The sequence below is a fragment of the Sebastes fasciatus genome, chromosome 16, assembly GCF_043250625.1.
Source record: "Sebastes fasciatus isolate fSebFas1 chromosome 16, fSebFas1.pri, whole genome shotgun sequence".
Taxonomy (NCBI): domain Eukaryota; kingdom Metazoa; phylum Chordata; class Actinopteri; order Perciformes; family Sebastidae; genus Sebastes; species Sebastes fasciatus.
In genome coordinates this window covers 1,522,800-1,550,448 of record NC_133810.1, presented here as the reverse complement: position 1 = coordinate 1,550,448, position 27,649 = coordinate 1,522,800, and the positions used below count along the sequence as shown (strand labels likewise).

The window sequence follows — 27,649 nt, the reverse complement described above, 5'->3', positions numbered from 1 at the left end:
TTAAATTAATAACTATAACCATAAATCACTGTATCAATAGATAGTAAAGGTTGAAGGATTTTGGAGTTCTTGACACAGCAGCGGTTGGCATTATTTACTCTTGTACAATATTAAACAGACCAGGATGTACAATACAATCCACAAACATTTATTTACAAGATAATAAAGGTTTAAAACACAATATTAATCTAACTTAATAACTAAACTAAACACAGTGTGTGTGTGTGTGTGTGTGTGTGTGTGTGTGTGTGTGTGTGTGTGTGAGAGAGAGAAAGAGAGTGAGGGAGAGAGAGAGAGAGAGAAAGAGAGGGGGGGGGGGGGGGGAGACAAGATGACTACTTGTCTCAAGATGTCTGCATGGCCTACAGACAATATGGCTGACTCTGTAAAACTACAAATATGGCTGTATCAAAGATGGCCGCCAGTCACTACATGGCCTCTTTGTTCTTTGGAACATATTTGCTCAGGAAGAACAAAGGGGGTGTGATGTGGGGGTTGAGATTCTCTGAATGTGTATTTTTGTGTTTAAAACCAATTCAGTTTATGTATGTGATCTTAATATGTGTCAGATAATGCAGTGGGTTAGAAAAGATGGTTAGTCTACATGTAAGACGTTTTGTCTATGTATAGCATAACTAAACACATCAGATGTGGCAAAGCCAGCTACCCAAATATCCTTACTGGTTACTCTAGCCTATGACTCATTCAGACATACGTGTGAAAATGGATTCAATAAAATCAAAGGGCTCTCCATTGTTCTCTCTCTTTCTCTTTTGGCCCCGGAGCAAGCTACCAAGCTGCAGAAACAAAGGATTGGACGAGTTTACCTCCAAACTGCACAACTGGATCTCAACACAGCAAAGACTATGACACTGGAACCACATCCTTCTCCAGCCTGGCTCCTCCAACTTCAACAGATGAAACTGCCACTTTTTCTTCCATGAACTGGGTAACGTACTGGACTTATCTTAGCACAGTATTAGCACAGCAACAGCATATGGCTAAGCAAGACTGTTAACTTTGAATTCGGTGAATGTACCTATATTTATTTGGTTTAATGCTATGATATTGCTGTGATATTATTTGTAGTCAGTATATTTGGGTAGCTGGCTTCGCCACATCTGATGTGTTTAGTTATGCTCCACATAGACAAAAGGTCTTGCATGCAGACTAACCATCTTTTCTAACCCACCGCATTATCCGATACATATTAAGATCACTTACATAAACTGTGAATTGGTTTTAAACACAAACATACATATTCAGAGAATCTCAAACTACCACATCAAACACTGTTTGTTCTGACTGAGCACATGTGCTCAGACAAGACAAAGAGGATGTGGTGAGGTCCTGGTGGCCAACTTTGATTTAGCCATCTTTGTAGATTTACAGTGCCCGCCATATTGTCTTTAGGCCACACTCAGCTGCCATCTTGAGACAAATAGCCATCTTGTCTTCATCTCTCCTCTCTCTCTCTCACACACATTATGGTGCCCTATGTGAGGCATATTATTAATTTTCAGTATAATTTTGGTTAAAACCAAAACAAATCTTATTCCACTTCTTAACAAACCAAAACTGTTGACATTCTACACCACTAGTCTTCCACAGGAGTAGACATCCAGCTGTACTAATAACAAGTACATTGTGTTGCGAATATCAATTTGAGAGATTGTGATTATTATTAACACTTTAAACCCTCATAGTGTTACTTTAAGAAATTGCTATTGCTGCTAATTCAAGTTAACCTTCTCTGTAGAACTTGAAAGATTTTTGGTTCAGCATTTGAATACCAGGTATTCAATGCAATCTAGCCACAATCTGTCACAATTTCCTTTTAATTTGAATTTTCCATTAATTAAGATACACCACAGCGTGTCACCGGCCCTGTGTAACATAAAGAGCTTGTATCTGGCTGTTACTGCCATGCATTCCAGCCTGTGTGTGTTAAATAGAACCTGAGATAGAGCCACAGTGTGCTACAAGCCCTGTGTTATAAGATTTGTATATTTTTGTTACGGCCTTGCATTTCAGTTAGTGCATATTAAAAGTTTGTAAGCAAACTTATTTTGTAAACCTGCATTTACTTTAACTGGCCCTAATATGTTATGCCCACTAGAGCCACTAGTTGGTGCCATAGTCACCCGTCTTCCACAGGAAGCTACTTCCTATAGTATAGGCCAGCACATTATTTGTTAGGCTAGTGTTCCACCCAAGCACCACAACAAGGTGTCCGCTAACGCAACACCATAAACAACAACATTGTTTCTGTAATAGACAACCTGTAGAATTTCACCCTCCATTCCTGGCACAACAGTGGAGAACCCCTGTGTAGAGCTTTTTATTTCCTCCTTAGTACAGAAACTAAACCCTGGCTGCCCTGAACTCATCAACATGCTGAGTTTCAGTGAGTGCAGGAAGGAATTAGAATCGCTACTCACTGACAGGTATGATGCGCAGACCGCATCCAAAGACCCATTGTTGAAATGCTTGCTACTGATCTTTCACAGGCAAACAAGCCTTGCCATTCAGAGTAAAGCAGCCCTGGAAAAGGAGGTAGATTCCTAGGTAGATTGCTTGTCTCCTCCATGAAGTTCAGAGAGCTAATAAGAAAATGATGTGTTACTTAGGAAACCTGCATTAGTCAGAGTCAGATCTTTGCTCACATAGAGAAATTGTTAGGGCTTAGACTAGAATGTCTGTCTCCATCACAGTCATCAGCCATTGTGATTCTGGCTACTCAGATTCACTCTTCTCACTTGATGAGAGGTTAACTCCCTCTCCACTCAGAAGTTAAGGATTTCTAACTGACTCAAAGTACTTGGGAATGAAGTCAGCTCCTCAACCTCCACTGAGAGAAACACTGAAGTGCTACCTGACTTTTAATCTTTCTGATACAGATAGTGAGGATACATGCAGTATATCTTCAAGAAGATATCCTGCCTTATGTTCTTAGCCACTGAGAAATGACACTTTCATCCATGCTCCTCCCTCTGAAGGTTCAGCTTGTTCAGCCTCCTTTCCACTCTGGCACGAGAGTGATGACAGCTGTGAAACCCCTGCCTCCCAGCCAAAGAGAACTGTAGCCATGATACACATGTCCATAGCAATGCTAGCCCAGTCTCGCCTTCATTAGAAAGGACACCACAGTGTTCCACCTTGAAGTTCTTGGGTTAATGGCTAAGGGCATTGAACATTTTGATCCAGACAACTGTGATCATCATGTTGACGACTATGTTAGAGAATTAGATCACAATCTAATCGACTTGCCATATGCAACCCAAAGAGAGAAAGTTAAACTTACGTGGAAAACCAGCTCTAAAGCTGTGCACAAGTTTATAGAGTCACAGCCTCTGAGTGTCAGAAATGACTATAGTGAGCTCCGTCAAGCACTAATAGAAGAATGCTCTTCTACTGCTGACGTGACCACAGCGATGTTTGCAGCCCTCCAAAATTAACATTCTTGTAGTGAGAATGCTAGATTACTACAAACGTTTAAGGTATGCATACTTCCAAGGTAAGAATGCACCAGGCTTAGAAGAAAACGCCATCTTCGAGTCCTTGTTTATGCAAAACCTGCATCCATGTGTACACACCAACATTGTACTCAGGACGCGTCAAGGTAACCCCTCACTGTACGAAATAAGGAAGATGACACAGATAGTTTGGGAAACTGTAGTCAGTTCCAAAAAGAAGGGGAAACCAACTGAGCCTGCGAGCTCAAACACTGAAGCATCATGCAGATCTCCTGATACCTAAAATGATCACTCTCACAACAGGTTGAAGGGGGGTCACGAAAGGCTGCATAAGGACACTGAGCGTCAATGCCATGTCCACCAATTGCGTCAAGATAGCCACTCACACAACAGAAGTGTTAGAAAGCCATACTCAGAAATTCTAATTCAGAATTGGCGTGACCAGCCAAAAGACCGGTCTGACGATGATCGCAACATCTTTGACCACAGTTCAGAACATGGACATAATCTATCAAGCAGCGATAGCGCCACTGAGTGCCTCTCTGGCTCTGGCTACCTGAAGTGTTACAGCCCTGAGCCGTGAGTTAAACATAAGAGCTCCAGAGTGATCTTCCCACAGTACCAGCTAACACGTAGCTAACAGTGAGACAGATGCTTATTTACGGGGCCTTAATTTGCTTTATTGTTTTGCTGTTACATAGGCAAACTTGAGTTTGTTAGCAAAAGCAAAAATTCTAAATTCTGATTGGACTCAGACACCACTGCCCAGATTCGCAAGTACACTTGGACCAACTCCTTGGCAGTATCTTGTTATGAGATCACTAGTGCAAAACACTAGCTTAGGACACCACATTATGACCTCACAGAAACAGTCATACACATGTCCTTATCATTGTTTAGGTGACACTCTTTCTCACTAACAAACTTTTCTAACCCAGCACATGTCCGACACACATTAAGATCACATACATAAACTGTGAATTGGTTTTAAACACAAACATACACACTAACTACTAAAACTACCACATCACACAACCCTTTGTACTAATTGAGCACATATGCTCCGAAAGACAAAGAGACCATTGTGTTTGATGTCCTGGTGGCCATCTTTGATTCAGCCATTTTGGTAGTTTCACATGGTCTGCCCTATTGTTTTGTAGTCTGTGCAACCTCAGTCACCATTTTGAGACAGAGGGCCATCTTATCCTTGTCTCTTACACAGACAAACAGACAGGCGCACGCACGCACGCACGCACGCACGCACGCACACACAGATGCTTAGTTTAGTTATTTAGTTGGATTAATATTGTGTTTTAAACCTTTATTGTCTTGTAAATATATATTTGTGGAATATACATGCTGGTCTCTTTAATGTGGCATAAAAGTCAATAATGCACTCCGCTGCTATGAAAAGAACTACGAAATCCTTCAGTTGTTACTAGCTATTGATATGGTGATTTATGGTTATAGTTCTTAATTTAATTATTAATCAGAGTTCCAAATTGATAGTTTAGTATACTTTATGAGACTTATTTATGAGGCGACATGAATTTAATATCAATTTCTCTTTGTTTCAAAGAGTGGTGGCCTCAGGATGATTTAATATACATTAAATCATATTATTCAATATAACTAATAATTATTTTGATAATTATTTATTCCTTTTGATAGTCATTTCAATGTCTTTTGAGCTCATGTACCAACATAATTTGGTGCCCCGTTATTATTTAAATATATTGATAATCTATTAATATTAATTTTGGTGATATTAATAATTATGTTAAATATTGTCTAATAACTAGACTAGATTATTTGCGTCCCCAACAATCGTTAATGTTACCAATGATCAATTAAGGAAAGTGCTTTCAATTTGAAATCCTATCAACCATTAATACATGTTTTAACGATGCATGTATGGGATTGTGTCAAGGGAAATGATGTAACGACAGAGCTCATAAACAATTTGTGAGGTAAGGCAAACCCTGCAGACCAGCATCTACCCTGATAAAAGTACGTGGATGATTTGGAGCTTTGCATGTGAACTCAGTGGCATTTTCTACTGAAAAGATGACATGTCTTCATTGTTGTAGGAATACAAACTGAAAAAGGGTTCATTTGTTTTTTTCTGTTTGATTATATCAAGAGGTTAAACATTTTTATGTCTCTTCAATGTTTCTCTAAGATGTCAAATGCAATTCAATCTCAGACCAACATCACTGTTGGGCGGGGGGTACTGGAAAGAGTGTTATTTATCACTCTGACTACAGTACCATGCTGTGTGTTTATCTTCATTAATGGGGTCATGTTATTCACCTTGAGGAGTAAATTAGTGTTTTGTGAGACCTCCCGTTACATTCTTCTATTCAACCTCCTTTTTGCAGATACTGTTCAGCTGGCACTGAGCCAGTTACTGTACTTAATAGCTGCATGTAGAATAAGGCTGAGTCATATCCTGTGTGTGGTGTTCTCAGCATGCTCTCTTATCTTACATTTGAGATCTCCCCTCTCACACTGGTGCTGATGTCTCTGGAGAGATATGTGGCTGTGTGCTTCCCACTGAGGCACGCTACCATCATCACCATCAGAAACACAGCAGTGGCTATCATTGTGGTTTGGGCCTTCAGTTCACTAAATATCCTCACACGAGTTCTTTTACTGTTAGATTTTCCATTTGAAGACATGGAGAGCCTGCAGATGAAATATTTTTGCGCCAAAGAAAACATGCTACTTGGCCCATTGTCTGATGATTATGAAAAAGCGTACACTTACTCTCTGTTTGTATCAGCTGGAGTGGCAGTCACTTCCACCTATATTGGTGTGATGATAGCAGCCAGGTCAGCCTCCACAGACAAAGCTTCAGCTCATAAGGCTCGTAACACTCTCTTGCTGCATCTGGTGCAGCTGGGCCTCAGTCTCTCTTCAACTATATACAACCCCTTGCTTATAGCACTCTCAAAGGTCCTAAACAGGATAGTCTTGGTGCGCATTCAGATTGTTATTTATGTGTGTATTGTTATCTTTCCCAGATGTCTGAGTGCTCTTATCTATGGCATCAGAGACCAGACCATCAGACCCATCCTCATATTCCATCTATGCTGTCGACTGAAAGTCTCAGTCATCCCAGCCAAGACTGGGCTCTCACTGTAGAATACACAGAATGAATATTTGTGAAGTCTATCTTAAAACAATGCCTGTCCATATTTACATCAAAACTCTTTTTGGTCACAGGAATTGTTTTTCTTGTTCAAAATAGAAATGGTTCAAAAGACATCCCTCCCTACTCCTATTCCAATGTGTGAGATGGGAGACAAAATCTACAGTCTTTGTTCTGTCAAAAATGCATTCTAAAGTTTAGCTGAAGCTAATATGAGGCATCAGTAGTCTGGGTTATTGAAACAAAGTGGATACCTTCCATGTCAGGGACTTGTTTGAACAAAATTCCCTCTTTCAGTTACTATCCCGCCACTGCAGCTCTGCAAGAAAACACTGTGTGGGGAAACAAATACCCACTTGATTTAGTTAACTCAGACTGTTGAGGCCTGATAACAACTTTGGCTGAATTTTGGAATGATTTTTTTGCACAGATTGAGGACTGCTGATTTTGTCTTCCATCTCTTCCATTGGAATCACATTAGGAAGGGATTTCTTCAGGGCCTGTACGGATGAAAGCAATAACTACAGCAAAAACTATTTCAATGTACATATGGGCATATGAGTATTGTTTTAAGACGGACTTTAAAAAATTTGAATGTATTCTTTTGATTATTAAAAAAAAGTATTTCTTATTTATTTGAGTATGGCATATGGAATGAACGGAATTTATTTTTAAAATGTTCAAAATGGGATAAGCAGCAATTGATGATGATATTTATGGCCTACTGTATATGAATACTTCTGTTAAGTAAAGAAAAAATAATGTGGATATTGCCCATGTGCTATTTATTATGCAACAAAAATAATTAATCTTTTTCTGTAATATCTCTTATTTGATCATTTACTATGACTTTGTTCACTTACATTTCTGCATTAACAAACTCAAATTATAAAATATGTATATAAATAAAGACAAATTAGGAAACTACAAGAGTGTTAACTGCCCTCATTCAAACAAAACAAATGAAAAGCTTGTGTAGTATTTCACTTGATTAACTAGCACTCCAAATAAAGATCATTACAATTTAATTACAAACAACAATTATATCTTCCACCAACCATTAATCTCGATAAAAATGAAGGTGACATACACCTACAAGTTGTAGAATACACTATTATATGAACAATAATTGATAGCATAGTGTTTGGATACACTGAGCACTTTGAGCACTTTCCTTATCCGAAGTGAGGGTCAAAGAACAGAGGGTGTCGTAAGATGTACAGATTGTAAAATCCCTTGAGGCCAATTTGTGATTAGTGATATTAGGCTATATCGACATTACTGGACTTAACACTCTCAAGATGTTATGTTTCATTAACATATGAAGAACTGGAATACACCTCATGGCCTTTGTGTGGTTTACGTTAGAAGAAACTGACGTGCAGTAGTTGATCTCATGTGCCTTGCAAACTGATAGAGTTAGGAATTATTGAAGAGGCTCTCTAAGATGAACACCTGTTGTTTTGTTAATATGAATGTAACTTAAGTGGTAAGAGTTAATAATAGTTAGTGTTTCCCTAAAAAATGTCCACGGACATGCTCCCAATAACTACTCCAAGCTGGGTAGGTGCTGCTGCATCATGAGCCATTTTCTTATACAAACTCCTGAAAATGTCCAAACAATCAGGTACAGACGTTGTCCAGATTTGCCCCTACAACTATGTTGTACACAAAAGGAGATGGTCTGTGTCAGACGTGTTCTCACCTACAGGAAATACTTGGTTTGGTTTAGGCTAGGGGTGGCAATTGCAGCAAGAGACTTGAATACGGATGACGCCACATGGCGTGGATTAGACCAGAGTCACGTAGTCGGTTCGTAATTTGGTAATAAACAACTGAGTCTCTTGCTGTTCCTTGAATTTGTCGGACGATTTCAGTGTCGGTCCAGAAATCCAAGAATCTCGTTGTCTCTCCAGCTACACATTTTCGTTGACATTTTTGCTTAAATTACTTTTCTTCTTTGCCCTCGGATGTTTATATTTTCAGGTTTCGCACCAGCCACATGATAGAACCGTCATCAACAAGCCCACTCGCTGGCCGTGAATTCTCCGGACAGTGATCGTCTCCATTCTCACATGGGCACAATCGGATATTACAAAGACTTTGTACTAGGGAGCTGGCAGGGTAAAGTATTTTGAATGTCCGGTTCAACTGATTCTGACATTTGCGTTCTCATATACAGTACAACTCCTTCGGGTATTGTCATTTGATCTTTTTCAATTCAATTGATTTTATATAGCATCAATTCATAACTTAAGTTATCTCGAGTCACTTTGAAAATAGAGCAGGTCTAAACCATACTGTATAATTTCAGGAGAAAAGATTTTCAGGATTGCAGTGCATTTGTGAAAGGGGTTGGGTACGATGACGAGGATCAGGGGATTGAGGAGGTGGTGGTACAGACATTACATCACCTTTTTTTTTTTTAACAATGCTGGCATGTGATTGTCTTCAGAAAAGTGATGTAACAACACAGCTCATAAACAATAGGTGAAGGAAGGCAAACCCTTCAGAGAAGCTTCTACCCTGATAAAAGTATGTAGATGATTTGGAATTTTGCATGTGAACTAATTGCCATTCTCTGCTCAAAAGATGACTCATCTTCATTGTTGTAGGAATACAAACTGAAAAAGGGTCCATGTTTCTGTCTAATTACATCAAGAGTTTAGACATTTTATGTCTCTTCAATGTTTTCTCTAAGATGTCAAATTTAATTCAATCTCAGACCAACATCACTGTTGGGCGTGGGGTACTGGAAAGAGTATTATTTATCACTCTGACCACAGTACCATGCTGTGTGTTTATCTTCATTAATGGGGTCATGTTATTCACTTTGAGGAGTAAATTAGTGTTTCGTGAGACCTCCCGTTACATTCTTCTATTCAACCTCCTTTTTGCAGACACTATACAGCTGGCACTGAGCCAGTTACTGTACTTAATAGCTGCATGTAGAATACGGCTGACATATCCTGTTTGTGGTGTTTTCAACATGCTCTCTGATCTCACATTTGAGATCTCCCCTCTCACACTGGTGCTGATGTCTCTGGAGAGATATGTGGCTGTGTGCTACCCACTGAGGCACGCTACCATCATCACCATCAGAAACACAGCAGTGGCTATCATTGTGGTTTGGGCTTTCACTTCACTTAATGTCTTCACACGAGTTATTTTACTGTTAGATTTCCCATTTGACGACCTGGAGAGCCTGCAGATGAAATATTTTTGCGCCAAAGAAAACATGCTGCTTGGCCCAATGTCTGATGATTATGACAAAGCGTACACTTACTCTCTGTTTGTATCAGCTGGCATGGCAGTCACTTCCACCTATATTGGTGTGATGATAGCAGCCAGGTCAGCCTCCACAGACAAAGCTTCAGCCCAGAAAGCTCGTAATACACTGCTGCTTCATCTGGTGCAGCTGGGCCTCAGTCTCTCTTCAACTATATACAACCCCTTGCTTATAGCACTCTCAAAGGTCCTAAACAGGATAGTCTTGGTGCGCATTCAGATTGTTATTTATGTGTGTATTGTCATCTTTCCCAGATGTCTGAGTGCTCTTATCTATGGCATCAGAGACCAGACCATCAGACCCATCCTCATATTCCATCTATGCTGTCGACTGAAATTCTCAGTCATCCCAGCCAAGACTGGGCTCTCACTCTAGAATACACAGAATGAATATTTGTGAAGTCTATCTTAAAACAATGTATGTCCATATTTACATCAAACTGTTTTTGGTCACAGGAATTGTTTTTCTTGTTCAAAATAGAAATGGTTCAAAAGACATCCCTCCCTACTCCTATTCCAATGTGTGAGATGGGGGACAAAATCTACAGTCTTTGTTCTGTCAAAAATGCATTCTAAAGTTTAGCTGAAGCTAATATGAGGCATCAGTAGTCTGGGTTATTGAAACAAAGTGGATACCTTCCATGTCAGGGACTTGTTTGAACAAAATTCCCTCTTTGAGTTACTATCCCTCCACTGCAGCTCTGCAAGAAAACACTGTCTGGGGAAAAAAATACACACTTGATTTAGTTAACTCAAACTGCTGGAGCCTGATAACAACTTTGGTTGAACTTTGGAATGATTTTTTTGCACAGATTGAGCACTTCTGATTTTGTCTTCCATCTCTTCTATTGGAATCACATTAGGAAGGGATTTCTTCAGGGCCTGTACGGATGAAAGGAATAATTACAGCAAAAAAATATTTCAATGTAGATATAGGCATATGGGTATTGTTTCAAGACAGACTTTGAAAAAATGTGAATGTATTCTTTAATTATAAAAAAAAAATATTTATTTTTTATTTTAATGTGAAGTGAAAAGAATTTATCTTTAAAACATTCAAGTGGGATTTGCAGCACTTTATGATGATATTTATGACCTACTGTATATACATATATACTTCTGTTAAGTTAAATAAAAATAATGTGGATATTGCCTATGTGCTGTGTCTTACGCAAAAATATTAGAGTAAGAACAAAGTTCATGCTATAAATCTGTGGTGACAAGAATCACATTTTTAATTTCTGGACAAACAGTGCCTCTTGTTATTTCAAGATTTACAGATTTCAATTCATCTTTTTCTGTAAAATCTCAAGTTTGATAATTTACTAGGACTCTGTACATTTACATTCCTGCATTTACATGATACACAAAAATTAGGAATCTACAAGAATGTTATTTAACAGTGGAAAGCAATATGAAAGTGCATAAACAGATTTTAATTATAGAAAGTATCGTATCGGTATCGGTATCGATATTGGTATCGATATTGATATCGATATTGGCGATTCCTGCCCTGTATTACTTGATATCGGATCAAAAACAAAGTTTGTGGTATCACCCACACCTATTAAACAGCGCACCTGCAAAAAAAGAGTGCCAAAATGAATAAAATAAAACGCAAGGGAGGCACAGAGAAAGTACGCGCCAAAAAAAGACAGGCCCTTCAGGCCCAAGGCTGTAGCCCGGAATGTTTTATGAATAGCCCCAGACATTTCACACCCTTTTAGCGATTTGCTGCTCAGAGAAAACTCAGTCAGCGACTTCTCAGCCAGCATCTCTCCTTCTCCTCTCTTGCTGTCGCCAGGTCATTTTGTCATAATTTAAGCCTTTGTGAAGCTCGACAAAATATTTATATAATTCTACAATTTCATTTAGCAGACGCTTTTGTCCAAAGCGACGTACATTTGACAGTTTGTACAACACAAGCAAGGATCTAGATAGGATAGAACAATGTGAGTAAGTTCCAACAGCAGCTTCAAGTCCGATTGGAAACGGGTCGACAGGCAGTACACAGAAGCAATGCACCCTGTGCAATTTTTTTTTCTTTTTGTCATCACCATCATTAACAGTAAATGAATTACACATCTATCCGTCAAATTACCAAGAAGTAGACCCAATATGAAAAGTGCTGGATCTAAAGTAAAATTAATACCCAACACCTGTTTAATTTCCTTTTGAATGTTCTTCCAGAAAGCCAAGAGCTTTGGACAATCCCAAAAATATATGTGCTGAAATAAGAAATGCTTCATCCCTGGACACTTTCAAAAAACACCTCAAGCACCACCTGTTCATCAAGGTCTATGATATCAGCTGACTCTTCCTATATATCACTCTTTTAATTACTTAGCTACAGTTTTTCCTCTGTGTTATTTATTAGTATGATTTTGTGTGCCCTCTTTGTAAAGCGTCCTTGGGTTTCTTGAAATGCGCTATATAAGTCCAATTTATTATTATTATTATTATTATGATTATTATTATTATATGTGTGAAGTCCCCGAGCAATCCACAACCCCTCCAACATAGTTCAGATGTATTACTATATTTTGAAGTGATAGATGGAGTGCTAAAATGCAGCGTTTGCACCTTCCATTCAAATTCCTTCCATGTTGGACTGTTAGCTAGTTTATGTCCTGCTTTGAACGTTTCCTCCCATTTTAATCTGTTATCATAAAATATGTTTCCAACTCCCATTTTTCTTTGACATCCGTATTGATAGCACAGGACTGTTTAACTTTGCTATTGCACATGTATTGATTTGATTAATGTATTCACTAAGCTCTATTGTTGTGATATCAGGATATTTGGGTAGCTGGCTTCGCCAAAGTAGATGTGCTAGTTATGCTTAACACCAACACAGTCTCACATGCACACTAACCATATTTTTTAACCCTGTGCCATTTATCCTACACAGATTTTGATCACATATACTCTGAATTGGCCTGAAACAAAGATATACAAACAGAGGGTTTGAAATTGTAGTAAATTGTAGCCATTTTTATTTCAATAAAATGACAAATCCTTAAAGTCTGATTCTTTTCCTTTTGTCCTCATCTCTCGTTAGACAATAGCAAGGTACATGGCTAACTCCTAGCAAAATATCTGTCCTATAATAAACAGAGGTGCCTAAAGCAATAAAAAAAATGTTTAAGAAGTTTATGTAAGTTAAAATAAAGCTACATAAATGATGAAAACTTCATCAATATTTACTTATATTGTGCTCCAGGGATTTTCTTTTTTATTGACACAAAAATGACTACAAAATGTGCAATAATCACAAATAAATAACAGCAATAACCCATAAAAACAAATTTGATCATATGTAGGCCTATAAACAAATGAATACATAAATAGACAGTAGCTTATATCAACACATAAAATTAAAAAAAAAATGGTTTTGTTGAGACTGTCTATCAATCTTCTGCACTGCATTTCAGTACCTGACAGCACCCTTCATACACACACACCCTTTACACAGAACAAAGTATATCTCATAATAATTAAAGATGGAGTCTGTAATTCTGGAGAAAGATTGTTGATAGTTAAACTCAACACCCAAAAAAATACACCTCTCCCGTCAGTACTCTTTCAGAACATTAGCATGTGCCAGATTTCCACTGCCTTTCTATTTATATATCCATACATCCTTTTCCCTGTCCTGGCTGGAATAGTGTTGTGTTGTAGGGCTGTACCGAATAGTTTGAAAGTTCATTCATAACGTTGACATTACAATTCTAAATCAACATTGAATGCCGCACAGCTTTTTTTTTTTGCATGTATCTTAATTCTGTTTGCAGATAAAGATTAGGCTACACTAATCAGTGTTTCCCTTATATTCATTCTGCAGCGGCGCACTGCGTTCATTGATATCCACTGCTCTTGTGTTTCAGTATTTGGGGTTTACAGGCATGGGTTAAGGTATGTGATAAACAACATGTTGAAATAGTATAAATTTACTTTCAGGTGTTAATATTGTTTTTACCCCAGATATTAATAGCTCCATTAATGAATACATACAATGACCATGTATTGTAATACATATGATTACATGTGTTGTGGGAGTGAAGTTAAAGGTCAATCAATGAAAAACAATGTTTAAATTAAATTAGAATTTTAAAGGAACATTCAAAAAATGTGATACATTTGGATATTGGTTCAGGTTGTAGGAGCTTCACACACAGCAGCGTACAAAGGTGATGAATCAGAAAATATGTTTTCAGAAATAAGGTATTTCGGTGCATTATCAAGGTCTATTTTATGCAAAATAGAATCATATTCATTGTAATCTTTAATCGTAATGACTTATTTATCAGTTACAATATTTAGTTCCTCCATCAACCGCTTCAAAGTATTTTTAAAAGAAATATGTTCTATTAACTCCTCTAGTTTTTCAAATTATCAAAGTCCCTTGTCTGTGGTGTATGATCAGTGGTTGTCACAATCGAAACATTTCCTTTAAAGATATATGCTTTCAAGGCCATGATTACTGATATTTAAATTAAAGAAGTACGAACAACAAAATCCTAAATGATTCTACATTTATCCTGATTCTTCCAAATTGGAAAGATGCTGTTAGATAGATAGATAGATAGACTTTATTGTCATTGTCATTGAAAACAACGAAAAATAGTTTAGCAGCTCTTTGCAGTGAAAAACAAACATTAAAACATTCAGTCACAAAGTAGAACAATAAATAAGTAAATGCAAGTTGATTTCCTGAACTTGCTGATGACATTTATTTTCTATATGTCTGTGTGTTCTATAACAATAATTACAATATAGTAAAAAAAAGTGTGGCTTAGTTTTGCAACAGTATTTTATATTTTCTCTGATAATAATTCTACGTTCCTCCTAATTCTTCCAAATTGGAAAGATGCTGTTGTCATGTTCACAAAGGTAAATACGATGACATGGACTAGGGCAGGACTTTTCAAAGTCCAGACCAAGGTCTGCATCCGGACCGAACGGAATGTCAATTCGGACCCAGACGATAATTCGTAATTAGGAATGGGTACCAAAAACCCGGAAATAAACGGGCAGCGGTGCTAAATTATTAAAGACTGTAGTATTGATAAGCTCCAACGTTATCGGTTCCCTTATCATTACTTTTTTACATTTTGTTGTAATTTATTATCATGCTGCAGCATCTCCTCTGCTCTGTGTCAGAGCTGAGTTCCTACAACTACACACAAACACGCAGCGAAGTCAGCAAACAGCAGATCAGAGAAGCTGCGGTGGGGACAGTAAAGTGAACCAGGTGAAGTAAAGATAACTACAATAACTATGCTTGTTACTGTAAGTGCAAAAAAACGTTGCGAGTAAAAAGCTGATAATTTATTAATACACCCGTTCAACAAGCATAAAGATGTAAACATGTAAAAGCGATATTTCAATCTGCTCTGTCCAAAGTCTGGAGGCTACGATACTTTGATACCCATCTCTACTCGTGATATGAATTCAATACCAGGGTCTGACATTAGCACCCGCCAAGTGCGGGTAAATTGTTGGCAGTGGCGGGTGAAATCATCAGGATATCCGCCACTTTGGCAGACAGGGAAAATAATAGTGATGGGAATAGAGAACCGTAGTTGTCTGATTCCTTGGCATTTCATGCCTCCGTGACTATCATTTCCTATTATTGATGCTTAAAGACAATTACGCATGCACAATGAAGCATACGCATGCTGTATCATGTTTCAGTTTGTTTAGGATCGGAAAAACGGCGGAGAGGAAAAAAAAGCGCTCAAAACAATGACGCTGCTGAACATGAGGGGATGCACCTTATTTTTCCCTGATAATGCGACACTGTAAACCACAAATTCGTGTAGAAATCAGCAGGATGAGTGTTTGTAAGGTTAGCTGTTAGAAGCCAGTGGGCAGCACAGTGCTGCTGGATAAATAGCAGAGCTACTAACGTTAACGGAGTTTCCATTGAGTTACATTATAAGGCGTTCAAGCTCTTCTCAGTAAAAACTATTGGGTGAAGATAAATTACAACGTTGTCATGATGTGTTTAAATGTAATCTTGTGAAAGTAAGTTTTTGGCAAGAAACTTGAATAAATCCATTTGTTTGAAGGAGATGTTTTCACATCAATATAAAATATATATTGGAGACGGAATTATGACCTGTTTAACTTCCTAACAACTGACTAAGATTTTTTATAATCAAAGCAAATATTTAAATAATCATAATAATTTGAATAGTATGTTTTTATGCAAATAATCTCTGTAGATGACAATAAAAAATTGCAGTACAGTACTGTGTGCAGTAGCCACCCTCCCCCCAAAAATAGGGATCCCCAGAAGCCACGGTGTAATTCGAAAACTGTAATTTTCCATGCATATAATGTTTTAATGTTTAAAGTTTTTTATGTGAAATATATCGGACACTGAATGACATCAGATCTAAAATGTTATAAGAAACATACACAAATACAGAAATAACTTTGAAAGGATTACATCACCCATGACTGATATTTACAGATCTAATTAACATGTTAATGTATGATGGTATCACGTGAAGTGGGTGTGGGGAATGAGTTCTTCAAATGCAGGTGAGGACAATCAAACCCTGCAGACCACTTCTGCTCACATGGAATCAGGCATGGCCTGAAAATGTATGTGGTTAACTTTCTGTTTTGCATGTGAACTAAATAGACATCTCTGCAAAATCAATGGATTTTTTTTACTTTTCTAAGATTACAAACTGTGCAAGAATAATTGTGTTATAATAACATCAAATGTCAATGTGGTTTGAAGGTCTTAAATGCTATTTCAGATTAGTCACATTTATTATCTATCTGGATAAAAAGATGTTCCATCTCGATTTCAGGGGGCTACCATAAATGTGTCTCTATTATGTCGTATGCAACTTCATCTCAGACCAACATCACAGTTGGACAACAGAAATGGGGAATACTGGAAATGGTATTGTTTTCTACTCAAATTACAGTACCATGCTGTGTGTTTCTCTTCATTAATGGGGTCATGTTATTCACCTTGAGGAGTAAATTGGTCTTTCGTGAGACCTCCCGTTACATTCTTCTGTTTAACCTCCTTTTTGCAGACACTGTACAGATGGCACTGAGCCTGTTACTGTACCTACTGGCCACATGTAAAATAACATTAACATATCCTGTATGTGGTGTTCTTGCCATGCTTGCTAAACTCACAAATGTAATCTCCCCTCTCATACTGGTGCTGATGTCTCTGGAGAGATGTGTGGCTGTGTGCTACCCACTGAGGCACGCTACCATCATCACCATCAGAAACACAGCAGTGGGTATCATTGTGGTTTGGTCCTTCAGTTCACTACATGTCCTCACACAAGTTATTTTACTGTTAGATTTTCCATTTGAGGACATGGAGAGCCTTCAAATGGACAAATTTTGTGCCCCAGACAACATGCTGCTTGGCCGAATGTCTGATGATTATGACAAAGCATTCGCTTATTTTCTGTTTGTATCAGCTGGTGTGGCAGTCACTTCCTCCTATATTGGTGTGATCATAGCAGCCAGGTCAGCCTCCACAGACAAAGCTTCAGCTCATAAGGCTCGTAACACTCTGTTGCTGCATATGGTGCAGCTGGGCCTCAGTCTCTCTTCAACTATACACAACCACTTGCTTATCGCCATCTCAAAAGTCACTGACAGATTAGCAATCTTGCGTATCCGGACAATTCTTTATGTGTGTATTATCCTTTTTCCCAGATGTCTGAGCGCTCTCATCTATGGCATCAGAGATCAGACCATCAGATCCAACCTGAAGTACCATCTATGTTGTAGACAACTGTCGATCATCCCAGCCAAGCTGAGGTCTCACCCTAGGCTACAGTGAATTATTCAACCATTATTCTCATTTAAAGGGACTATTTGTAACTTTGTAAGCGTATAAATGTAGCGGGTCGGCACACATGTGCGCTCGCATATGCGCGTTCGCGTGTAGCCGCTGTACCCTCCTCCTCTGCCTGCTCGCCTTCACTCAGACAGCTCAGCTCGCTCCACCTCTAGACGTGAACGCTGCTCACTCCACACTGCAGAAGAGTTAGTTTAGCTCTGAGAATATCTAGTGAATGCACAGGGGACGTTTGTGCAGAAATAAATGCTGCAGCTCCTCCAGACCAACAGAGGTTTTCCGTGTCTTGTGAAGTGACGGAGCTCTACAGAGATTTACGTAGTCTTCTCGTTACCTACGGGTGCCGGTGTCTCCTCTGCTCTCTCCGGCTGCGGGCGGAGAGAGCAGGGAGACACGCTGCAGAGCCCCGCTGCCTCAGCCTGCACTTAGGCAGGAAAAGCCAACACTAGGATCAGATCTAAATCATGTTCATGGAGAGACCTTGGTCTGGTCAGCTAACATTACTGCCAAGCAGCTGAAATATAGAGTGATATTGTGCTTTTAGCTGACTTGTGTCGCCTCACTGTTTTGAGCGATGCTCGTTCAGGTATATTTAGAGCGAGCAAGCGCGAGCCCGACGCTGACTTTCGTTGATTTCACGGCCACAGGTGTCGCTGTTAACAAGCATTTCTGAAAGTTACAAATAGTCCCTTTAAGAGATGAATATTGATTGGAAACAAAGCTCAATTTCTTGAAATTTCATAAAAATGCAAGTTGATTTCCTGAACTTGCTGATGACATTTATTCTCTATATGTCTGTGTGTTCTATAACAATAATTACAATATAGTAAAAAGAAGTGTGGCTTAGTTTTGCAACAGTATTTTATATTTTTTGTGAATTATTTATACTCTGCACATACTACATTTGAGTTAAATATGTTTTATATTGTCGTCAACTGTAATATAACAAATGGGCTTAAATATGTGTAGAGATACATATACATTTAACACTTTTAACTTCAGACTCTGTGCAACACTGTTGCAAAAACTGTAAGAAATTGGAGTTAAGGTATGTGATATACAAGATGTTCAAATATTATAAATTTACATTCTATAAAAAGTTACTTTCAGGTGTGAATATTGTTTTTACCCCAGATCTTAATAGCTCCATTAATGAATACATACCATTACCATGTATTGTAATACATATGATTACATGTGTTGTGGGAGTGAAGTTAAAGGTCAATCAATGAAAAACAATGTCTAAATAAATTAGAATTTTAAAGGAACATTCAAAAAATGTGATACATTTGGATATTGGTTCAGGTTGTATGAGCTTCACACACAGCAGTGCACAAAGGTGATGAATCAGAGAATATGTTTTCAGGAATAAGGTATTTAGGTGCATTAACTGCCTCAATTTTATGTAAAATAAAATCATAAACATTGTAATCTTTAATTGTAATGACTTATTTATCAGTTACAATATTTAGTTCCCCCATCAACTGCTTCAAAATGTTTTTAAAAGAAATATATTCTATTATCTACTCTACCGTTCTTCAAATTATCAAAATCCCTTGTCTGTGGACTATGATCAGTGGTTGTCACAATCTAAACATTTCCTTTAAAGATGTATGCTTTCAAGGCCATGATTACTGATATTTAAATAAAAGAAGAACGAACAACAAAATCCTAAATAATTCTACGTTCCTCCTAATTCTTCCAAATTGGAAAGATGAGTTGTCATGTTCACAAAGGTAAATACGATGACATGGACTAGGGCAGGACTTTTCAAAGTCCAGACCAAGGTCTGCATCCGGGCCGAACGGAATGTCAATTCGGACCCAGACGATAATTCGTAATTAGGAATGGGTACCAAAAACCCGGAAATAAACGGGCAGCGGTGCTAAATTATTAAAGACTGTAGTATTGATAAGCTCCAACGTTATCGGTTCCCTTATCATTACTTTTTTACATTTTGTTGTAATTTATTATCACGCTGCAGCATCTCCACACAAACACACAGCGAAGTCAGCAAACACCAGATCAGAGAGGCTGCGGTGGGGACAGTATAGTGAACCAGGTGAAGTAAAGATAACTACGATAACTATGCTTGTTACTGTAAGTGCAAAAAAACTTTGCGAGTAAAAAGCCGATAATTTATCAATACACCCGTTCAACAAGCATAAAGATGTAAACATGTAAAAGTGATATTTCAATCTGCTCTGTCCAAAGTCTGGAGGCTACGATACTTTGATACCCATCTCTACTCGTGATATGAATTCAATACCAGGGTCTGACATTAGCACCCGCCAAGTGCGGGTAAATTGTTGGCAGTGGCGGGTGAAATCATCAGGATATCCGCCACTTTGGCAGACAGAGAAAATAATAGTGATGGGAATAGAGAACCGTAGTTGTCTGATTCCTTGGCATTTCATGCCTCCGTGACTATCATTTCCTATTATTGATGCTTAAAGACAATTACGCATGCACAATGAAGCATACGCATGCTGTATCATGTTTCAGTTTGTTTAGGATCGGAAAAACGGCGGAGAGGAAAAAAAAGCGCTCAAAACAATGACGCTGCTGAACATGAGGGGATGCACCTTATTTTTCCCTGATAATGCGACACTGTAAACCACAAATTCGTGTAGAAATCAGCAGGATGAGTGTTCGTAAGGTTAGCTGTTAGAAGCCAGTGGGCAGCACAGTGCTGCTGGATAAATAGCAGAGCTACTAACGTTAAAGGTCACATATTATGCTCATTTCCAGGTTCATAGATGTATTTTAATGTTGCACTAGAACATTTTTACATGCTGCAATGTTCAAAAAACCCTTTATTCTTCTCATACTGCAGCCTGAGTCTGCCTGCCTCAGAGCCTAATTCAGCCTCTGTCTGAAAACCCCTGATTCACAGCCTGTCTCCTCCCACTCTGCTCTGATTGGTCAGCGTTTTCTGTCAATCAAACTTCTTCAACAACAACAGCGTCACTCTCTCCCCCTCCCTCCCGGAGAAGCTCTGGAGAGAGAGGAGCTAGAATAAAGTTTATAAACCACTTTAAAGTTTATAAACCAGAAACTTCACCCAGCGCACATTACCGGAGGAATCTGATCAGAAATCGGTGACACATGATCAACATCTGCAGTCCAGATTCCAGGTTTTCCTGACGGTTTCTCTCAGGTAAATAATGCTGTTTATAGCTCTGTTGGTTAACTCAGTGTTTACCTCATGCATCAACTCTGTAAACCGTAAACATACACTCTGTTTTACGTTTGACTTTACAGATCCATCTGTGAGAAATGACCGACAGAATCATCCCAGAGGAGAGCAGACAGCTGAGAGCAGACAGCTGAGAACAGACAGCTGAGAACAGACAGCTGAGAGCAGATAGCTGTGAGCAGACAGCTGAGAACAGACAGCTGAGAACAGACAGCTGAGAACAGACAGCTGAGAGCAGATAGCTGTGAGCAGACAGCTGAGAACAGACAGCTGAGAACAGACAGCTGAGAGCAGACAGCTGAGAGCAGATAGCTGTGAGCAGACAGCTGAGAACAGACAGCTGAGAACAGACAGCTGAGAGCAGATAGCTGTGAGCAGACAGCTGAGAGCAGACAGCTGAGAACAGACAGCTGAGAGCAGATAGCTGTGAGCAGACAGCTGAGAGCAGATAGCTGTGAGCAGACAGCTGAGAGCAGACAGCTGAGAACAGACAGCTGAGAACAGACAGCTGAGAACAGACAGCTGAGAGCAGATAGCTGTGAGCAGACAGCTGAGAACAGACAGCTGAGAGCAGACAGCTGAGAGCAGACAGCTGAGAGCAGACAGCTGTGAGCAGACAGCTGAGAGCAGACAGCTGTGAGCAGACAGCTGAGAGCAGACAGCTGAGAGCAGACAGCTGTGAGCAGACAGCTGTGAGCAGACAGCTGAGAGCAGACAGCTGAGAGCAGACAGCTGTGAGCAGACAGCTGAGAGCAGATAGCTGTGAGCAGACAGCTGTGAGCAGACAGCTGAGAGCAGACAGCTGTGAGCAGACAGCTGAGAGCAGACAGCTGAGAGCAGACAGCTGTGAGCAGACAGCTGAGAGCAGACAGCTGAGAGCAGATAGCTGTGAGCAGACAGCTGAGAACAGACAGCTGAGAGCAGACAGCTAAAAAAGGATGTTTTCTTTACAAGTTTTGAATTTGTTCTCGGCAATGCTGCATATGATGAGTTATGAAAGTCAGTCAGATGAAAGCATGAGTTTAAAAAACATAGAGTTCATTCCATGTCTGCTAAGGGGAGACTTCAGCCTTGGCTGTGATGATATATATATATATATATATATATATATGTATATATATATATATACACACACTACATTTACAAGAAAATACAAAGCTCAACTCATTTCATGAAGTCTAGGGTGAGACCTTGGCCTTGGCCGGGGCGACTGAGAGTTTCAGTCGACAACATAGATGGTACACGAGGACAGGTCTGATGTTCTGATCTCTTATGCCATAAATGAGAGAAATCAGACATCTGGGGAAGATGAAAATAAGCACATGAAAAACAATGTGGATGCGCACAAACACTATCCTCGTCACAATGTTTGACATGGCAACAAGGAAAGAGAGGTGTATAGTTGACAAGAGACTGAGGCCCAGCTGCACCAGATGCAGCAGCAGAGTATTACGAGCCTTCTGGGCTGAAGCTTTGTTTGTGGAGGCTGACCTGGCTGCTATCATCACACCTATATAGGAAGAAATGACTGCTAAACCAGCTGATACAAACAGAAAATAAGTGTAGGCTTTATCATAAAGACCAGAAATTGGGCCAAGAAGTATGTTTAGTTTGCCACAATACTTTTCCATCTGCAGGCTCTCCAGGTTGTCAAATGGAAAATCTAGGAGTAAAATAACTTGTGTGAGGACATATAGTGAACTGAAGGACCAAACCACAGTGATAGCCACTGCTGTGTTTCTGATGGTGATGATGGTAGCGTGCCTCAGTGGGTAGCACACAGCCACATATCTCTCCAGAGACATCACCACCAGTGTGAGAGGGGAGATTACTACTGTGAGATCGGCCAACATGACGAGAACGCCACATACAGGATATGTCAGTTTTACTCTATAAGCAGCCAGGAGGTACAGTAACTGACTCAGTGCCAGCAGCACAGTATCTGCAAAAAGGAGGTTAAACAGAAGAATGTAACGGGAGGTCTCACGAAACACTAATTTACTCCTCAAGGTGAATAACATGGTCCCATTAATGAAGATACACACACAGCATGGTACTGTAGTCAGAGTAGAAAATAACACTCTTTCCAGTAAGCCTTGATACTGCTGTCCAGCAGTGATGTTGGTCTGAGATTGAGTTGCGTGTGACATTTCAGAGAAGCATTTAAGACATGAGAAATTTATCCTGTTGATGTCATTGTAATAATATTAATAACAAGTGTATTTAGTATAGGACCTTTCATAGAACACAATTCACAAAGTGCTTTACAAGAACAAAAATGAATTAAAAACAGTAAAACCATCAAACAATAAAATTGTAATAAATAAATCTCTTCCTGTTTGTATTGTGAGAACAATGAAAATCCAACATCCTTTAAGCACAGATGCCCGTTGAGTCACATCATCCAGGTCTGTGCTTGTTTCCATGCAAGCAGAACTGGTCTGCAGGTGTTACCTGCCCTCAAACTGTGTATATCAGCTTTGCCCTGCCCTAAACCATGTTCACGTGACCCCATCACATGTCAGCATGGTTAACAGAGTAGTAATAGGTAATGTAATCTCTGCCCTATTATTTCCCAATACCCCTGTCCATGTGATCGTGTCTTACATAGTTTAAACTTAGTATACAAGTAAGTAAACTTAATTCTATAGTGCCTCTCAACAGCTGATTAGACTGTTGTCAGAACATGAAATAGGCGTTATCATTAAAACACCTTTCAACTTATCATCTCATACCCCCACCCCCCCAACTGTTATTGTGAAAATGGTGTGGTCGAAACTGGATCCGGAAAGCGGAGAGGTCCGCGCATGGGTCCGCGCAGTGCACGGAGGAAATGCGCCAGGAGATTTGCAACGGGGATCCTTCCACACCGGGCAAGCGGGCGTCATTCACCCGCCGAGTTGAATCTTCCGGGCAGACTGAGTGGCCGACCGACCCCACCGTGGAGAAACACCGGAGCCTGATCCGTGTCCTAACAGCTGATCAATGAGAGATGACGTGACCTCCAGAGGGTTGGACTCCTACACGGATTCAGATGTCCCAAATCATAAATAGAAATAAGAAATAATGGAACTTTGTGCTGTATATGATAAAGTATGATGATAGTGAAGCTGAAAATGAAGACAAATACGAATTATTGATTAACTAGATTCACATGATTTGAGTCAAGTGATTGACCTATTTTGTTATTTCAGAGTTCTTTTTGCAATCGGTTCATTTTATAAGTAGTTTAATTTAAAATCAATACACGGGCTGGATAAGACCTGTGACCCTTAAAGTAACCGTGTTTATTTCCATTGAATAAGAGTGCATTTACACATTAATTATCATTGTTGCATTGATAAACCTTACAGTGAGGGTGTCAATAAATAAAACGACACGGTCGTAAGCCTTCTCCAAGTCCACAAAACACATGTAGACTGGATGAGCAAACTCCCATGACCCATCCATGAGCCCCGCAAGGGTAAAGAGCTGGTCCACTGTTCCCAGGCCAGGACGGAATCCACATTACTCCTCCTGGATCTGAGGTTCGACAATCGGTTGGAGCCTCTTTTCCAGCATCCTAGAATGAACTTTCTCGGGGAGGCTGAGCAGTGTGATACCCAGATAATCTGAGCACACCCTCCAACCGCCTTTTTAAAAATGGGAACCACCACCCCGGTCTGTCATTCCACAGGTACTGACCCCGAACTCCACACGACACTGAAGAGGCAAGTCAACCAAGACAGTTCAACAATGTCCTCAACCTTAAGCATCTCAGGGCGAATCTCATCTACCCCTGGTGCCTTACCGCTGAGGAGCTTTTTGACTACCTCAGCAACCTCTTCCAAGGATATGGACAAGCCTTCCCCCGAGTCTTCAAGCTCGGTCTCTACGTCCTCTACGGAGGACGTGTTGGTCGGGTTCAGGAGTTCTTCAAAATGGTCAAACACCAAGTACACTTAAGAACCACCCTATGCTTGAACATGGTGTTCGTTATGGCCAATCCATGACTACCACAGAAGTTCAACAACAAAGATCAGGCAGGCCATTCCTCCCAATCACCCCACTCCAGGTTTCTCCATCTTTGCCCATGTGACCGTTGAAGTTCCCAAGCAGACCTATACTTCTTTTTCTGATTGTTAGCAGCTTGTCTTGTCTGAGTCTGTGTTTCAGTCTTGTGCTGTTTTATTCTGTAATGTTATGTTATATTATTCTGTGTGTGTGTGTGATTTTGTCTCGTCCTGTTTATTCTCACACTGTCACATTTTCAGTGTGTTTGTGAACCCCAGGAATAATAGCTGCTGCAATGCTGTAGCTAATGGGGATGTTAATAAACTAAATAAATAAAATGACCCTGCCAATCACAACATGCAGAAATTAAAAAAAGACATACACAAACTGCTCTTTCTGTGATCAATATTTACAATCAGTTTTGTTCTCAAACCAAGAAACTCTGGCAAAACAAAAATGGATTTGTCATTGATTTGAGCATATTTGTTATGCTAAATGCAGTACCTGTGAGGGTTTATGGACAATATTTATAATTGTTTTCTGTTGTTAATTGATTTCAAATACTAAAAATACACATACATTTGCATAAAGCAGCATATTTGTCCAATCCCATGTTGATAAGAGTATTAAATACGTGACAAATCTCTCTTTAAGGTTCATCTTGAACGGATAGAAAATGTACGATTAAATATTTGAATTGATTGACAGCTCTGGAGGAATTTGCCCTGGAATGATGAAAGATGCAAATACACCATACATTTTAGGATACAATTTAAAACAGTGAAATGATAACAACTTGAGCAGCTTTCGTTGGTTGACAGAATGATAATTTTGACATACCTCTTTAGGTGGATTTTAAGAAATACTGACAAAACTACAGTTGAACATCGTTATGCTAAGTATTCATTAGCAAAATTAGTTTTGAATTTGTTTCTTGTGAATGCTGCATATGCTGAGTTATGAAGGCCAGTCAGATGACGGCATGAGTTTAACAAACATCAAACATATAGAGTTCATTCCATGTATGCTAAGGTGAGACATATGATGATATATATATATACACACTACATTTACAAGAAAATACAAAGCTCAACTCATTTCATGAAGTCTAGGGTGAGACCTTGGCCTTGGCCGGGGCGACTGAGAGTTTCAGTCGACAACATAGATGGTACACGAGGACAGGTCTGATGTTCTGATCTCTTATGCCATAAATGAGAGAACTCAGACATCTGGGGAAGATGAAAATAAGCACATAAAAAACAATGTGGATGCGCACAAACACTATCCTCGTCACAATGTTTGACATGGCTACAAGGAAAGAGTGGTGTATAGTTGACAAGAGACTGAGGCCCAGCTGCACCAGATGCAGCAGCAGAGTATTACGAGCCTTCTGGGCTGAAGCTTTGTTTGTGGAGGCTGACCTGGCTGCTATCATCACACCTATATAGGAAGAAATGACTGCTAAACCAGCTGATACAAACAGAGAATAAGTGTAGGCTTTATCATAAAGACCAGAAATTGGGCCAAAAAGTATGTTTACTTTGGCACAATACTTTTCCATCTGCAGGCTCTCCAGGTTGTCAAATGGAAAATCTAACAGTAAAATAACTTGTGTGAGGACATGTAGTGAACTGAAGGACCAAACCACAGTGATAGCCACTGCTGTGTTTCTGATGGTGATGATGGTAGCGTGCCTCAGTGGGTAGCACACAGCCACATATCTCTCCAGAGACATCACCACCAGTGTGAGAGGGGAGATTACTATTGTGAGATAGGCCAACATGACGAGAACGCCACATACAGGATATGTCAGTTTTGCTCTACAAGCAGCCAGGAGGTACAGTAACTGACTCACTGCCATCTGTACAGTGTCTGCAAAAAGGAGGTTAAACAGAAGAATGTAACGGGAGGTCTCACGAAACACCAATTTACTCCTCAAGGTGAATAACATGGTCCCATTAATGAAGAGAAACACACAGCATGGTACTGTAGTCAGAGTGGAAAATAACACTCTTTCCACTAACCCCCGCCCAACAGTGATGTTGGTCTGAGATTGAGTTGCGTGTGACATTTCAGAGAAGTGTATTTAGTATAGGACCTTTCATAGAACACAATTCACGAAGTGCTTTACAAGAACAAAAATGAATTAAAAACACTAAAACCATCAAACAATAAAAATCCAACATCCTTTAAGCACAGATGCCCGTTGAGTCACATCATCCAGGTCTGTGCTTGTTTCCATGCAAGCAGAACTGGTCTGCAGGTGTTACCTGCCCTCAAACTGTGTATATCAGCTTTGCCCTGCCCTAAACCATGTTCACGTGACCCCATCACATGTCAGCATGGTTAACAGAGTAGTAATAGGTAATGTAATCTCTGCCCTATTATTCCCCAATACCCCTGTCCATGTGATCGTGTTTTACACAGTTTAAACTTAGTACACAAGTAAGTAAACTTTATAAACCAGAGTTACAAGGTGCTTCACACCAATACAATACAACAAGAATTTTAGCGAATTACCAAACATAAAGACTGAAAAGGTGGGTTTTTAAAAGCTTTTTCAAATATGGCATCAATAAGCTGAACTAAAACAGTACAAGCTTAATCCGCCTTTATCTTTAGCCTCAACCTTGAGACACTTCCAACATTTGATCGTCAGCTCCCAGCGGTCTTCAGCTAAAAGATCT

General features: G+C 39.5%; 5 protein-coding genes across 8 annotated transcripts in view; 2 read left to right on the top strand and 3 right to left on the bottom strand.

Annotated features, from left to right (window-relative positions):
• The window catches only part of LOC141753168 (rap1 GTPase-activating protein 2-like), a 467,886-nt gene that overhangs the window by 341,722 nt on the left and 98,515 nt on the right, over positions 1-27,649 (bottom strand). The window lies entirely within an intron of this gene.
• LOC141752434 (odorant receptor 131-2-like) lies at positions 3,503-6,623 on the top strand. Its single transcript, XM_074610400.1, has 2 exons — positions 3,503-3,517; positions 5,916-6,623. The coding sequence occupies exons 1-2, from the start codon at positions 3,503-3,505 to the stop codon at positions 6,621-6,623; spliced, it is 723 nt and encodes a 240-aa protein (XP_074466501.1).
• On the top strand, positions 9,332-10,294 carry LOC141752433 (odorant receptor 131-2-like). Its single transcript, XM_074610399.1, has one exon. The coding sequence runs from the start codon at positions 9,332-9,334 to the stop codon at positions 10,292-10,294; it is 963 nt and encodes a 320-aa protein (XP_074466500.1).
• LOC141752432 (odorant receptor 131-2-like) lies at positions 22,148-23,119 on the bottom strand. Its single transcript, XM_074610397.1, has one exon. It carries the CDS (start codon positions 23,117-23,119, stop codon positions 22,148-22,150), a length of 972 nt encoding a protein of 323 aa, XP_074466498.1.
• LOC141752431 (odorant receptor 131-2-like) lies at positions 26,071-27,033 on the bottom strand. Its single transcript, XM_074610396.1, has one exon. The coding sequence runs from the start codon at positions 27,031-27,033 to the stop codon at positions 26,071-26,073; it is 963 nt and encodes a 320-aa protein (XP_074466497.1).